Genomic DNA, 16,279 nt, shown 5'->3' on the forward strand with positions numbered 1-16,279 from the left:
CATTTGAGCTAAGAACCTCACTTTCTCAGTTAACTCCGCTGGAAGCTTTGCATGTAGGAAATGAATTCAACAGGGAAAGAAGATTGCCAGAGCAAAAGAAGAAAAAGTTGACTGCATGCAAATCCACATTGGACAAAACAAAGTAAATTATGAACGCATATCAACAGAAAATGAGTTCAGATGTTAGTCGATTTGTTTCATTTCTGCAGTTATGCTTTGACCTTCAAGTAAAACTAGCTCAGTAGCTCATTATATATTTCATAACGAGTTGTTCAATGAGCTACCAAATTCGAAAACCACAGTTACATCCTACGCATAAAATATTTAGCTCATCCAGTGAAATTCTTCGCTCCATCTAACTGAATGCCTAATTAAGCACTGACAAGTCTACTTTCGCACCTAATTACCCATCTTTACAAAAAAAAAAATCACGTCATACAAGACCAACCATTTTACATGCAACTTCATAGAAAATGACTAGGGACTAGAAGATAGCAGGCACAGAAATTTGAATCACACAATTATTTCAAGTCACAAAAAAGGAGTTCTTCCCACTGGAAAGGAGGACACCTAGCACAACAACATTTCAGCTACCACTGCAGATTTAACAAGTAAGTAAGGGAGCTTGTTCTTACAGGAATACAGGCGTCTTTCATGCCTCTTACGCACCTTGAGTTCAATCATCATTTTGGTGCTTCTCGGGCACCTTGGATAGCACCCAGTTGTGATTCGAAGAATTCTACTGCTGCTTCACCCGCGCTTATGGTTCCTTGAGCATGGACCCATAGCCACAGTTCAGCTTCACCGTCGGTTTGGTGTTCCAACTGTACTTCTCCTTCGGCACCTTGAATGGCCTCATAATCTTGAGCAGGTTCTTGTTCAGGTCTTTTGAAGCCTTGAATTGCTTCTAGCTGTGATTCCATAAACTCTACAGCTGCTTGACCCGCACTTACTGTTCCTTGCGCATAGATCCATGATCTTGAGTCACCTTCATCATCAGATGAGCCATCATCAGACAGCAGTGATTCCTGCTCGGGACCATCATTTCTACCTGTTAAGACAGTCAATCAATCCGAGAGTAATTTTATAAAAGCAAATCAAAGACAGTGTATCTAGGAACTGAAGTTGGTATATACAAATAACTTACCACAAAAACAATCCTGGAGGGGAGATGGAACCACCCATGCATGCCATCTTGCATGAAGTACACCGTTGCACGGCTGGAATTTGTCCGACAGGCATGTACGCATGCTGCGTAAATCCACCGCGAATAGTACATCTTCTTGCATCAAGTAAACCACTCCACACCTCATAGGATCAACCAGCGCAATCGCTGGGACCTTCCCTGGCCTCAGTCCGGATGCCTTGTAGGTCTTGTCTACCCATATGTCATACAAATTAATCTTGAACTTGCATATCCATCTCGGATCCTGTGACTCAACAGCCGTCCATAAGCTAAGCACATCGGACGCAATCTGAATGAAGCATAACTTTCCTTCGGTGAGCTTGATACCACGACACTTTTCGATGTTGTGGCTTGATCTGGCATTCACTCGGGTGATCTGGCAGGTTTCAGGAAGGGGAATGTACCCCATGCCTGGCTTCTCAGCGGACGGGTCACAACATAGAACACCTAATGCAAGATCAATGAAGTACAGCTTGTCGTTATGGGTGATGACACCGCCTTGGCCGCCCCAAGCCAGGGGGTGTGGACAGGTGGTAAGGGGCTTAGCCATCCAACCACTGCTCGCAGATGCAGAGCTCCAGCAAATAAGTTCCATGGACTTTCTTCCCGTGGTCGGTTTGGCACGGAGAAGGTAGGCCACCATGGAGTGGCCTGAGCGGGAGTCTTGAATTACGCCAATGCTGCTGGTGGCGTCTCCACGAGGTTCTTGTCTGGACTCCGTGGCGAGGAAGGGGGGAAGTCGAGTAGCAGCGCGGGTGTTCGAGTCGCAAACGAAGAGAATGCCACTAACGGTGGAGATGAGTATCAATCGAGAGTGTACCGCAATTATGTGAGGAGCGCTAGCATGTGGCGGGGCGAGGGAGACGATAGTGCGGGCCCGTGGTACAGTGAAGCTGACCATGTCCTGGCCTGATTGAATGAGCCGCCCTGCGATAGAGAAGGCGCTTGTACGCGGAGGCAATTCGAGCTTGAATCTGAAGTCGTCGCTGGGGGGGAGGAGGTTGACGTTGACGCGCGATATGCTTGGCAGTATCACCCACGGGCAGTGCGGCGCACGAGGCCGCGGCGCCTGCTCCTCCTCCGCCGCCGGAGCAGGATCTCCCTCCTTGTTCGCCATAGGATGCGACGACTTCTTTTTGGCCATGGTGGACGGTGGTGCGGGTGGGTGGCGGGCTGGCGATCGGCGAAGATTATCTGTCTCGGGCCTCGGGTTTATGGGCTATGGCCGAAGGGGAGGGGAGGGGTTTATATTGTCTCGACCTTGCGGTGGCCATGCCGTGGAGAGGAACAAAGGAGACGCGCCACGTCAGCCGAACAACCGGACAGGAGTCTAGAAAGTTCTAGTACCTTCGGTTGCTTGCTTCCTGCTGGTGGGGTCAGCTGGATCCAGCCTGGCACCGCGAGCCGGCCCAGATAGGCCCAGTTCAGCTAGGAGACGCGTCCTCGAGGGTGGGACACATCATCGCCGGGAGGGTTAATCCGCGTGCGGTCGGTCGCCCTCCCGACGCGCGATCGCCTTCCGTATGAAATTTTGATATTTTGATCTTTTTAAAAAAATTATTTTACAAATAGAAAAAAAAACTTACATTTTTATCACGCCAACACCATTAGCGTCGTTGGGACGGCGTCAATGTCATTCACGTTGTACTATACGACGACGACGGCGCCAATGACATTAGCACGGTCAAAAAGATCTATTTATACCATAAGTTTTTTAGTGGTCTATTTGTAAAATAAGTTTTTAAAAAGGACCAAAATGTGAAAATTACAGCGTCTTCTATGGTATAAGTAAAGTAGTATGTATAGTATACATATACATACGTACGCGTGTGTATATATATATATATATATATATATATATATATATATATATAATTTACTCGTATAAACTTTACACGTATTAACTTTAGGCATATAAAAGTTACCTCTATATATACACACAGTTACACACACATACTTGCTTACTTTAGCCGATAGGGGATTTAAAACTCTCGAGGGGACGTCCTCTCGTATATTATACGATATCTAAATAATTATTAAAAAATATAAAATAAGATATATTAATATGTGATATATCATTATAAAAACATGCAAGATAAAATATAACTTCTACAATCCATAATAAAAATAACAAATTAAACTTTAAATAGTATACACATACTCATAATCATATATTTGTTATTTTTGCTATGTATTGTACAAATCACATTTGAACTTGTATGTTTGTATAGTGATATACTACCTCTGTTTCGTAATGTAAGATGTTTGATTTTTTTGTTGCAATGTTGGATCATTTGTCTTATTTAAAAAATTATAAAAATATCATTTGTTTTGCTTGTGACTCACTTTATTATCAAAAGAACTTTAAACATGACTTGTCTTTTTTTATATTTGTATTAAATTTTTGAATAAGACAAATGGTCAAACATTGCAACCAAAAAAATCAAACATTTTACATTATGAAACGTAGGTAGTATCATATATTGATCTATCTTCACAAATGTTTTCATATTTTTATGACTATTTGGATAGCATACAATAAACAAAGGGATGTCCCCACCAGAGTTTAAAACAATTTCCCTACTTTAGATATAAGCTTTATACGCATAAAATTTAGACATACAGATTTTATACACACAAACTTTTAATACATGCAAACTTTATACATACAATCTCTCCATATAAAAATCTTTATACATATAAATTTATACGTATAAACTTTATACATAAAAACTCTCTCTCTATATACATATATAGAAACTCTCCATATAAAAATATTTATAGATACAAATATTATATATACACAAAAAAATAAAAAAATATACATAATATTGACAAATCTTTATACATATAAATTTGTGTAAACTTTATATCTATAAAGTTAAAACCCCTATTTATAAGGGTGTTGTTACCACATGGGACCCGTTTTGAAAACGGGATGATTCCAAGAAAGTATCAAACACGATACCTCATCGATATCAAATCCGATACTGGAAACAAGATGATTCCGACGAGGTATTAAATATGATACCTCATCGGTATCAGATTCGATACTGTAAATAGGGTGATTCCGACGAGGTATCAAACATGATACCTCACAGTACCAGATCTGATACAATAACAGGGTGATTCCGACGAGGTATCAAATCATGGTACCAGATCTGATACAACAACAGGGTGATTCCGACGCACTAGTACCAGATGATACCATTGTCATAACATCTTTATCGGAGCATGAGCTCATTGAGCGGGTGTCCATGAGACCCCCTTTGTGAGTTCAACCCAGGGGTGCAAGGTCAAGGTCTGAAAGCCTTGTCGGAGGGAAGAAAGTAAAAGCAATGAGATCCAGGGGGTCAGGCCCCTTGGGTGACACGGGAGAGTTATACAGGTTCAGACCGTCGTAAAGCGTAATATCCTGTTCCTGTTGCCTGTGCATTATGGGAGTAAATATGTTACAAGCTTCTATGAGAATGTCCTACTTGTCCTCTTTGTTCATTGGCCATGGCCTCCTCTTATACTATAAGGGGACACCACAACGACCTTTATTTTCTCCACCAGCGATTGTGCAGGTAATCATCTTCCTAGCAACCGCTGCGAAGCCTTGCCGTTGGTCAACCCAACGCCATGTCACCCATGTCCGGTCCTGTTTGTCAGTGGGCAGCTGAAAGAGGGCGACGCCCCCTTGGGACCTAGCGGTCTAAACGAAAAGCCGCCACTATTCTCCTATGGTCGTCCGTAGCATTAATGCGACGACCACGTGAGGGAGACAAGCCATCCCTACCGTGATAAGGATGTCAAAGTGCTGTTAGGGTAGCCCGCCCCCTCCTTTTCCCTAGGGGAGTGCAGGTGAGGGACGTGCGCTGCGTCCATCATGAGGGAGGTTAGGCGCCCTCCCATCGCAATAAATGCGGTAGTTGAGCGTTGATGTTGCGTCCGACATGGGGTGGGCCTCGCAACGAGCGGTTCGAGTGCCGAGGGGATTCGGAGCGGCCCGACCCCTCCGGTGCTCGTTCACAGAGCTATCTTTCGGGCCCGACCTCCTAGGGGGCATGTGGCTCTTCGGGGCCTGACCTCCGGGGACCGGGGGTTTCAGTCAGTGGGCCCTTAGCGGCCTCGCTTCATCCGAGCCCAGTGGATACCCCCGGGTCCACATCTTCGATAATCTGATACTCGGTTAGCATCACCCAAAAACCAAAACCAAAACTAGTGTTGGAGAGCGTGAGGCGGCATGTCGGCAGCGGCACTGGGGAGGCGGCGACGAGTCATTGAGGAGGGCGAGGCGAGGTGGCGTCGGTTTGGGTTGTCGGCGGGCTGGAAAGGCTCGGGCGACAGCGGCGGGTAGCTGGGGAGGGTGTTCCTGTGCCTATTATGAGAACAGCGAGGCACGTCAGACACCCTCCCATCACAATAAATACGGTGGTTGAGCGCCGGTGCTACGGCCAACAATGGTGGGCCCTGCAATGAGCGGTCCGAGTGCCGGAGGGGATTCGAAGGCCCCCACACAAGATCCACGATGCCGCCTCCACGGCTCCGCCCTCCTCCGAACGACCCAGCTGCCTCCCCTGATGACTGAAGTTGACGAGCTCGGGTGGTGCCAGATCTTCTCCGAACCGTGCTCTTCCGACGCACACCTCCTCGCCGATCTCCAACACCTCCATGAGTCCACGCCAGTCCAGTGGTTCCCCGAAACTACCACCGTGCCGCTGCCTCCCCCGACATCCCCGTGCTACTCCGACGACACCGCCTCCCCGACCTCTTCCAGTCTTCCTCCATCCGCAGATGAGTGATTGCCATCGCCTTATGTCCATCATTGTCGATCCCCGCCACCTCCGCCCCTCCTCCTGCGGCAACGCCGTACTTCCTTGTTTGTGCTCGTTGTTGGAAGCAAAGCACAAAAATTAGGCTAAAGATGAAAACTGAATTAAGGACAGATGTCTCCGGACATTATCTGAACAAAACAGAACAAGATCTTGCTTGCTGAAAAAAGCTACATACAGAAGCTCCTCCTAGGCACTCATTAATCCTCAAAACATCAGCAAGGCAAGTCACTATGTATCCACTGACAATAATCAACTTATTCAGGTTACTAGACAATAGGACAGAATGCAGTTCACACAATTGCTACACCAGAAACTTAATAGTAAATTATTTGGATAGCTGAACATGCAAGAAATCTTAACTCAGAATTAGTCTGCTCCCAGAGCAAGAACTAAACAGAAAGTTACAGAACTTGATATACTACTGCATGACCTCATAAACGAAGTGTTGAACTCATCAGATGCAGGCACAAAACATGTACTGCATAAATTAACTTTAGAGTAAAACAATCAAAAGTTAATTATACCACTAGAAATTCGGAATATATCTCTGAACCCAAAGATCACAATGACTCAAAACACTTTGATACTGGTAAACTAGTACTGCAAAACTAATTGCCAACCAAATCATTTCTAGTTTAACAAAGAAGAGAGTTAGCGTTAGTGTTCTCACGATGCAACGAACAAGCTCGTCGACAATGGTGAAGTGCGTCAAGAACGCTGTCCCAGAGAAAATCACAGCCCGCCTATGCCTCGGGTCTCCTCCCGTGTTTTCTCGGAGATACGACACCAACTCAGCGAACGCAGCAAGGCGAGCGATGAGCTGAGGCGTGGGGAATGCAGCAAAGCAACTCGAAAGACACAAGAACTAAGCAAAATCAAAATGCTAGAGCTATTGGCTAATCAGCCTCTCCCAGGAAGGAGACGATCTCCTCTTATATATGCACTCAAGCCAGCCATATCCAACGATTTGTCCGCCATGAACAACTCAACGACGTGAGTCGTGGGCGCCAAAAACGGATCAAGGTTATGGCTGTTGTGCATAGTGGATGGATTAGCCCTCAAGTTTCTGGTTTTCTGTTGAGATTGGATAGAGCAGTTAAGAGAAGGAAACACGGAGAAGATGAACAGACTCCTGGAGAAAGCAGGAGAAGGATCTCCTCTCCCAGCCACGTGCACACCTCCTCACCTTATCTCTTCATTCTCCTAATGACAGGTGGACCCCACTGTTAGTTTATTTCCTCTTTATTTTTTCCAAAGAAAAATCTTAAAATTGGAAATTTCCACCGAACTCCAACACTGGTATCGAGGCTCCCGCCCCAGAGGAAGAATCTCACGGCCGTGAACTTCTGCACCACCGCCGTAGGGGCGGCTTCGATCCTTGCTGCTGCCGAGTTGTCGATAAGCACCATCGCCGCGGAGCGCCCTCGTTCTCGTTCTACATCCGCCATATGGCGTCATCGATTGATCCGCCACCGCCAGAGGTATCCTCGATCTGCACGATGTGATGATACATTCAACTTGCTCGTAGCGGTCGCAAAAACACGTTCTGATTCGGTAGGTGGGGAATCTTATGATTTGTTTTCTTGTGTGCTCGTGCAATCTGGGATTTCAAGCTTAGTCAGTTTATTTTGTGCACAAATTTTGTGACCTAATCTTAAATTAGTTGGAATGAAGCCTCAATTTGATATTCTCTTCTAAACTTTAGATGAAAAAACATGATTCAATCTGGATTTATGATCGGTTTACCAAATTTGTCACTTTCAAACTGATGCTGCGAACTGAAATTTCTATCAGGCAAAATGTTCATACTCATTTTCCTAACGGATTTGGGCTGAGTTCTTGCGAGAGAGCACCCAGGTGCTTTGCTTTTCACCTAACAAAACTAACTCCCGATTTGATTTCCTTGATCGCGCTGATCCCATTGCGGAAACAACCAAAAAATACTACCCTTTGATTTGCCAAAAGAAACAAGTTGGGGCCGAAAAGAGTTGCGATATGATTGGGTGTCTTTTTTATACAATCTTTGGGTTCTACGTGGATTGAAGCTTACATTTTAGTCTTGTATTTTTCCATCGGTGTAGCACGTTGTTTTTCATCGCCGTGTGAGAGTTATATAAGAGGAGGCGGTATTCCTTAAGAAATTGAAAAGTTATTTGTCCACAGGGACCGTAAATTTGTTCACAAATACTATATACATACATCCCGGCCGTACAACCGGGATGGACACAATTTCCTTTTGACTTTCGATCCGCTGCATGTTTGCATGGTGCTTGACTCCTGCTGCATGTTTGCTTGACTCCTGCTTTCCGTCCGTTGTGTCGCTGTGTCCGTCCCGGACATACTTATAGCATTTCTGAAATTTGTTTGCCATCTACGCTCCAGTTTGACTTTAATCTTTTTGACGTTTTTTTTGGTGAAACGGTCTGACTTCAATCATATCGTTGACTTTACATGTCTCACAATCTTGGCCATATGGCCTATAATTCAAATATACGAGGAATGTTTGTATTCTCATGATGCAAGTATTTTGTACAATGGTGGCAACGCAGGGTTTTATCTTTTATTATATTCAGTTGTTGAAGTTCACCGATAGTTTTAAACTTTTGATCAGCGATTGAGTGTAAAGCCATGATATTAAAAACTTGAACATGAGGTGATTGTTTTGGTGTTTTATGGAAAATGACAAATGGTATATTTGCAAGCGAAAAATAATTTATGAATAAAACTTTTATATGTGTGTTTTTAGCGGTCTAAAAGCTAAGGCTAAAAATCATCTTTAAATTTAAAGTTAAAAATTTAAATTTTAACTTATAAGCATAATCATAAGTGAAAAAATAGTCATAAGTGGAAAGATGACGGTGAATACTTATTGCATCATGGTCAAAACAACCAGACGGAGCAGTACAATTTTACTATTAAATAGTAATATACATCCACTTTGCTTCAAACAAAACAAAATAAAAATGTACATCCAACTCATTAAGAATGGATTAGTCCACACTTAGCAACAAAGAAGAGCACCTCCTATAGACCTTGAATCACTTCTCAAAGCAACACAAGAAGTGTCTTTTAAAATTCTCTGATCGAAACTAGACTCTCAACGTAATTAAACAGGTGGAAATCCATTACCACATTCTTCGAATATGTTTGGTACATATTGTTTTCACGGTCATAGCACATGAAGTCTTCAACCGTTAAAGGTATTCTCTCCAATTTACAGGTTTGGGTGTCATACTTGTAGATCTTATTCAGTGCCAACAGTAATATTTTTCCATGAAAGGCAACTACAGGGCTTGCTACATGCCACTTAATAGCATAAGGTGGTATCTGTATAGCGCAGTGTTGAGTCCATTTAGGTTTCTGCCCAAAACTGCATCTCCAAATCTCCAGTGAGAGACCTTCACTGACAAAAAAACCACAATATAATTCATCCCCCACTTGGGTCAAACAGGAAGGCTTCACATTGCATGGGCATGACAACAGACTAAACCTCTCATCAGTCAAACAGAATCGAACGAGTGTACTATTAGGTGGTTCTGGGTGAAATGATGTACGAGAAACCATCCAGTAGATAGCTCCTTTTACATAAACAGGAGATGACTCACCGATTGGATAAGGTGGATCTTCCATTTGCCTCCACTCATTAGTGCCCAGAGTGAGCACTTCACACTTACATGTCACCAATGATGTTTCATAATCCCTTTGATAGTAAACTTTGGTCACCTTGTACTTTTTGCTGTGATTGTCAAACCCAAATCCATGCCCTCTGCTCTTATAAAGGTTAGGGCTCCCCTTTGGCAGGGAAACGACCTCTGTTGTTGATGGGTTGTAGATCAACATTTTGTCCTTCATGTCAGATACAAAGAGTAAGCCATTGCAATGCACAGGGCGACTCCATGTATCCAGTATCTGTGGAAAGTCATATGGAAAGTCATGCAAATGTTGCATTATGTTATTACCCTGATACTTATAGAGGCTCATCAAAAACGCAAATTTCTGACCATTTCTCTGCTTCTTATAAAAGCCAGGGGCCATGAGCACCGATGATGGCTTTAGCTTCGACTGTTCCAGGTGAGCATGGACGAAAAATTGGCTTGATATCATGGCGTACCAAGCCTTGCAGACGCACTTAAACCGGATAAGAGACCTAGATGGCAGTCGTAGCATAATGTTGAACATCACATTATCCGGGATGTAAGGAAGCATGGACCTCAATCTACAAGAATTGATATTAATCCGCATTGTCTTCCGCGGACGGGAAGATAGTGCCATGTCTGCGCACCTTTTCGCCATCACGACAAAAACCTCAATCTTCTATATAAAAAAAATCATAAACAGTTATGACATTGTACATTATAATATAAAACTAGCAAAATGCCCGTTGCACCGGCCAATTAATTTTAACTAAACAAAACCAAAATAAATTACAAAATCGAAGTTTGAAAAATTTCAAGGTTATAAACATAAACGAAAAAACACAAATACCTGTGAAGCGTATCCAAGATTTGGGAACCGCTGGCCTCTCTCTGACTGGGACCGGTGAGTCTGCTTATAAAACCGAGAATAATCGCTCGCGTTTCCTAGTCGGATTTGCTTAAGCCGTCCGCGGTTACATGTTTCTACTCGGATTTGCTTAGACGAGAGCGTCTGTAGTGGGCCCCACCAGAGTCAAATGATTCGTTACGTGGGCCTGATCCGCGCGATTAAGAAAGCCCACCAGAGTTTTCACTCCGGCCCATCAAGGCCCAGATGCCCAAACGAAAAAGAAAGAGGGTTTTTGCTTCGTTAAAACCCTTGCGCAACCGCCGCCACTCCTCCGCCGGCGAGAGCGGCGGATCCCCGCCCCCCCCCCCCCCCCACCCCCCGTCCGGCAGCCATGTCCCAGCTCGTCCTCCTCCGCCGCATCTCGGCCCGCCTCCACTGCGTGGGCCACAGCAGCAGAAGCAGCGGCAACCGCCTCCTCAGCTCGGCCGCCGCCGGGGCAGGCGGCGTGGTGGGGCGGAGGGGCCCGTACCAGCAGCAGCAGCAGCAGCAGGGTGAGGAGACCAGGGCAGTGAAGGTGTCCGTGTGGTGGGACTTCGAGAACTGCAACATCCCCAACGGCGTCAGCGCCTGCCGCGTCGCCCCGCGCGTCACCGCCGCGCTCCGCTCCGCCGGCATCCGCGGCCCGCTCTCCATCACCGCCTTCGGCGACGTGATCCAGCTCGCGCGCTCCTCCCAGGAGGACCTCGTCACCACCGGCGTCTCCATCTCCCACGTCCCGCACAGTTGCGTTGTACTCTCCTCCCCCCCCCCCCCCCCCCCACCCCAGTACAGTTGTTTTTCGAGCGGTTTTTGATTCCTGACATGTATCCTCTGAGTTGTTCTTCATTTCGAAAGATGTAATCATGAACTACCAAATGATCTGGACGCCTTTGCTACAATTGATGCGTCTAGTCGTACTCTCCAAGTGCGTATTTCACTGGATTATTCGTTGATGGATTAGTGACTAGATGTGCATTGCCATATTATCAGAGGGTCAATTAACGAGCACTCCCCTTTTTTTTTGTAGAAATGGATCATGGGTAGCTCCTAGGGATGAATGAGTTACATTTTTCTTCTGTTGAGTGTCATAAAGGCTTCACGTTGTCTGGCATAGGCAGATGGGCTCAGATTTATCACTTACTTTTTTCTAGCGAAGCACAAAATATAATAAATCCATTTGATTTATGGCTATTTAATTTTGGTGACAACTAGCTTCAAAACTGCTAGATGATCAGGACCATTTCATTTTTTTTCTTGGATATTGGGGAAATTTATATGTTTTTTAATTCCCTATATGGTTATGTGGTTTTGTCGTTTTGGATGGGTAAATTGTTAGGTAGTGCTCAAGCAGTGTTGTTGAGTTAACAAACTTTTGGCAACTCCAATGTCAGGTGGTTATTTGGATGGTCTCACTGCCGTAGATGATACTTGAAAGTGCTTGAATGTTGGTTCCTAACGATGGTGATGTAGCAGCACTAGAGCTTCTCATTAGTACTACTTATATTAACAGTAGAAATTTAGCATTCTGTCACCTCCATTATTTCTTTTCGACATGCGTTTCTTATATTGTATTTTGGTTTCTTCTTGTTCTGCTAATAATGCTGCTGTGATGATGTAGGTGGAAAGAATAGTTCTGACCGATCATTTATGGCTGATCTTGTCTACTGGATCGCACAGAACCCTCCACCAGCCCATTTTTTCCTGATATCTGGGGATAAAGATTTTGCAAACATTTTGCATCGTCTGCGAATGAGCAACTATAACATACTGCTTGCTTGTCCTAACAAGGTTACCAGTGCATTGTGTAGCGCAGCAACAATCATGTGGCCTTGGGAAGCTCTAGTGAAAGGGGAGGATTTCTCACCGAAACGTTTTAACCACCCACCTGATGGTTTAGCTGGTTCTTGGTATGGTCACTACAAAGGAGTCCTTGATGATCCATTTACAGACACAGAATCTGAAGAACTCTTTGTAGTACCATCTGATTTGAAGCATGGTTCAATCCCCAATTACGCAGTTAATGGGATCAAGGAGGTACTAAAATCATATCCTAGTGGAGTGAATTTGTCAGAGCTCCGAGCAGAGCTTAAAAGGAAAAATATTTATCTGGGTAATGACTTTTTTGGCCATAAGAAGTTCTCTTGCCTTCTCCAATCTATGCCAAATCTGGTGGAATTTATTAATCCTTCACCTGGTGAAAACCAGCCATTTGTAATTGGGGCCAACAGAAAATTAATGGATCCTGACAAAGAAAGCTGTAAGGGTTCCGTTGAAAGTAATGTCAGGAATAATAACTTGAATCGAGCAACACACAATGATAAGTCACCTCCACTCCCTGTGTCAACTTCTTTTTCTGAAAAGAATGCTAAAACCGATAATTCTTCTCAAAGTATTGCCAAGAGGAGAAGCTTCCTGGAGACTGTAAACGAGAACCCACCTACATTTGCAATCTCATCATCCCAATCAGATGTGTTACCTGAGGATCAAAAGGAGCACCCAACTGCCAAGTTGAATGCACAGACAGAATCACCAGAGCACCCAACTGCCAAGTTGAATGCACAGACAGAATCACCAGAGCACCACAAGGAAGTTGATGCTAGGGCTGCCTCTGGAATTCCCTCTTGCTCAGGGGTGGAAGACAGTGTTAAGAAAGATGGGCTATTCAAAAGGATCCGGCTATTGTGGAATGGCCCAGAAAGTGCCAAGTATGAAGTTCCCCATCTTGAAAGCACTTCCACTGTAGTGGTTGATAATGGGCAGTCTCCTCAGCAAGAACAAAACGCTGGTAAGCACCATAGACTTTTGAAGAGAATCCATAAGGAATCTTGTGGAAATGAAAGCTTAGATGTAGCTGATAACATGGCAACAGGCAATGATGTGCCAGCTTCATCTGATGATGACCGCTCTAAAATGCTAAAGCATGGGGATGATATGGCATCATTAGATAGGGATACATCAAACTCAGAGCCATGTGACAGGTCTGCATCTGTTTCTTTGGAGAAAGCTGGGGAAAGAGATGGTACTTCCAAAACAGGTAAGGGGTTATTTAGCTGGGTAACAGGGTGGATGAAATTTGGAAAATCAGATGCTGATAATGTTACAACCAATAGAAATGTTATTGATGAAGCAAGCGCAGGATCAATTGGAGGGCATGAGTCCTTAAAGGCTTCAGCTTGTGGAAGTGGGCAACAGGAGGTTCATGAAATATTCACAAAGTCTTACTTCTGGGATGTTTTGCAGCAGCAAATATCAAAACCCCTTGGTTCTGAGCTTGTTTCAAAAGCAAAAACAAGGTAAAGTTTTGTATGCCTTTATATATTAACTAATGCCTTCTGATTATATTTATATCTTACTCCCTTTGGTTTCAAATAATTGACACTAGTTACTATTCATTTGTTAACTTTGACCGCTTGTCTTTTTTCGAAAAAAAAAAATTGTGTATATCTAAAAATATGTTATATTAGTGATGTGTGATGTACAAATATACGACCATACATCTTTCACTAATCATCAAAAAATGTTTAATTGTTATTAATGGTCAAAGTTAAAATAGTAATGGTCAGCAGTGACAAGTAAATAAAGGTGGATGGAGTATTTTGCATAAACGAATTTGTTGACCTGAAATAAACAAGAAAACTCCAAACTTGAAGTCATATTCACAATTAGTATAACATGCTGTTCTCATATTTCTTACTATATCAGAAGCAATATATAGGTGACCTACAGTAGGTCTATATATATAGTATCAGCATGTCAAGTAGTGAGAAGAAAATAACACGCAAAGCCAAGATGTTTTTAACCCTCTTGCCAGCAAGAAAAATTTGAGTGTTTGTCTGACAGATCAAAAACATTGGTTTATCTGTAACTTGATATAGCGTGTTATGAGTAAGTTGTGATAAATGTTATTCATCAGATGGTTAAGTGTAGTTTGTAGCTGGAATACCTGTAAGTCTATAAAGTTATAATCCTTCCTTCATGTTACTTCCTATGAGCATGTCCTGTTTGGGTCCTCCAAAACTAATTGCAGACCAAAAAAACGTTCTAATCCAGAGTTTTACAAGATGATGTGATAAATAATGTTTTGGTTTGACCCTTTGAGAGAATCTTACTGACATGATTACATTTTCATGACCAGGGAGGAGTTAGCGCATCAATTGCAAAAATTAGATTGTTGGCCTCTAAAAGGCCTAGCTGAGAAAGATCTCCATCAGCTGGTAAATTTGTTAGTTTCTGAGAAGAAATGGGTTGAAGAAACTCCTTCCAGGAATTTTCCGTTTCATCTTACCCTCCCTCACAAGAGAACATGCATTCCATCGAACTCCAGGAAGTTTGATGGTCTCAGTACTCTTTTTTCCAACGGAAAGCGACTACAGCCGGGCAAACATGTTAGTGATAAAAGCACAAACAGTTCTCTCATGAGGGAGGAAACTTTGACTGACTGTCACAAGCTGTTAAAGGACCTTCTTCTGGAATATGAATATGGATTTAACATCAGCATTTTCAAGCTTCGTTTTGCTCAGAAGTATGGATATGAGCTAGACCCTCAAAAGCTTGGATATCCAGACCTTAAGTCACTGGTACAGATTATGCCTGGTGTAAGAGTGAAATTTCCAAGGGTTCTACCTGCAGAAAATGGAAATGGCCAAGCTGGCAAAAAGGGCAATGGAGACCAAAGTAACGGTGATGACTTTGTTTGGGAGGAACTTGGTCCTGTATCTGCCACCGCTGAAACTGTTGAAGGGGCTGACAAAGAAATGTGCTACCGTCCTCCTACACTTTCAGATGATGATTTTTCAGATAACGAGAACCATGCAGACCAACAGCCTAGAAGAGGGACTGAGACAAGCTCGCTCCTCCAAATTATTGATTCCTGGCACAATAGCAAGGATGTTTCTTGCAGAAAAACTCAAGACATTGATGGGCTTGTTGATTGTTCAAGGAGTGACCATGGCAATGCTGACAACCTGACTGGAGGAGATGCACCGAGGCCTACAAGGCCACCGCATAAACAGTATTCTTTTGTGTCGGACTCGGAAGAACATAAAGAGAAGGATAAGCTGGTTGAAAGCGTCTTGGGCAGCCTGCAGAAAGCACGGACATCAAAGTTGCACAACTGAAATCTGTTATATGCATCAGTGCTGACTTGGCGACTTGCTGCTTTCATCCCCAAATTGCAGCAGTTAGGCTGGTAACTTTCTGAAAGCACAAGTGCTCCTTGTTTGGATCAGTCATACATCAAACAAAGTGGCACTCTTATGGTTATCTGTCTACTCAAACCGGAGGCTCAGCAGCTATATATCGGAAGGATCATCCAACAAAGTAGCATTTTTTTTTCAATTGAAGAGGGCACGTTTATGATGTCATATGATTAACTGGTACATTGACTAGAGTTCAGTTAGAGGAATTTTGAAACCTGAACGCTTGAGCTTCGTAACCAAGAGCGACCATTTACTCTTCTGAGGGCACATGAAAATATGAGAATAAAATGGATTAGTGCGGTTCATTTTTGAAACTTTCTTCACAGATTGATGCAAATAACCAGTTTCTGGTTTCTTTGATGCCAAATATTGTTCTCCTTTTATATGTGTTAATGGTTATAGCATATAAATTATTTTTTCCCACGTTTCACCGCGCCCAGTGGAGGCTGTAAAAATCTTTAAACTCTAGAAGGTGCAGTAGTTGGAATGGAATGTGCAGTTGTGCTCTAAGATTCGTGCAACTCACACGTACGCCCAGTGTATCAATGGTT

General features: G+C 43.5%; 3 protein-coding genes across 3 annotated transcripts; 1 reads left to right on the forward strand and 2 right to left on the reverse strand.

Annotated features, from left to right (window-relative positions):
• Positions 1-280: 280 nt before the first annotated feature.
• Positions 281-2,918, reverse strand: LOC102710169. Its single transcript, XM_006664301.3, has 2 exons — positions 1,148-2,918; positions 281-1,051 (listed from the first exon to the last, which is right to left on the reverse strand). Exons 1-2 carry the CDS (start codon positions 2,328-2,330, stop codon positions 684-686), a joined length of 1,551 nt encoding a protein of 516 aa, XP_006664364.1. The 5' UTR covers positions 2,331-2,918; the 3' UTR covers positions 281-683.
• A 6,144-nt stretch (positions 2,919-9,062) lies between these two features.
• LOC102713422 (putative F-box protein At3g52320) lies at positions 9,063-10,516 on the reverse strand. Its single transcript, XM_015843360.1, has 3 exons — positions 10,492-10,516; positions 10,008-10,320; positions 9,063-9,915 (listed from the first exon to the last, which is right to left on the reverse strand). Exons 2-3 carry the CDS (start codon positions 10,297-10,299, stop codon positions 9,860-9,862), a joined length of 348 nt encoding a protein of 115 aa, XP_015698846.1. The 5' UTR covers positions 10,300-10,320; positions 10,492-10,516; the 3' UTR covers positions 9,063-9,859.
• A 366-nt stretch (positions 10,517-10,882) lies between these two features.
• LOC102710455 lies at positions 10,883-16,279 on the forward strand. The gene is made up of 3 exons (XM_040529662.1): positions 10,883-11,273; positions 12,149-13,823; positions 14,666-16,279. The coding sequence occupies exons 1-3, from the start codon at positions 10,883-10,885 to the stop codon at positions 15,645-15,647; spliced, it is 3,048 nt and encodes a 1,015-aa protein (XP_040385596.1). The 3' UTR covers positions 15,648-16,279.

The sequence above is a fragment of the Oryza brachyantha genome, chromosome 12, assembly GCF_000231095.2.
Source record: "Oryza brachyantha chromosome 12, ObraRS2, whole genome shotgun sequence".
Lineage (NCBI taxonomy): Eukaryota > Viridiplantae > Streptophyta > Magnoliopsida > Poales > Poaceae > Oryza > Oryza brachyantha.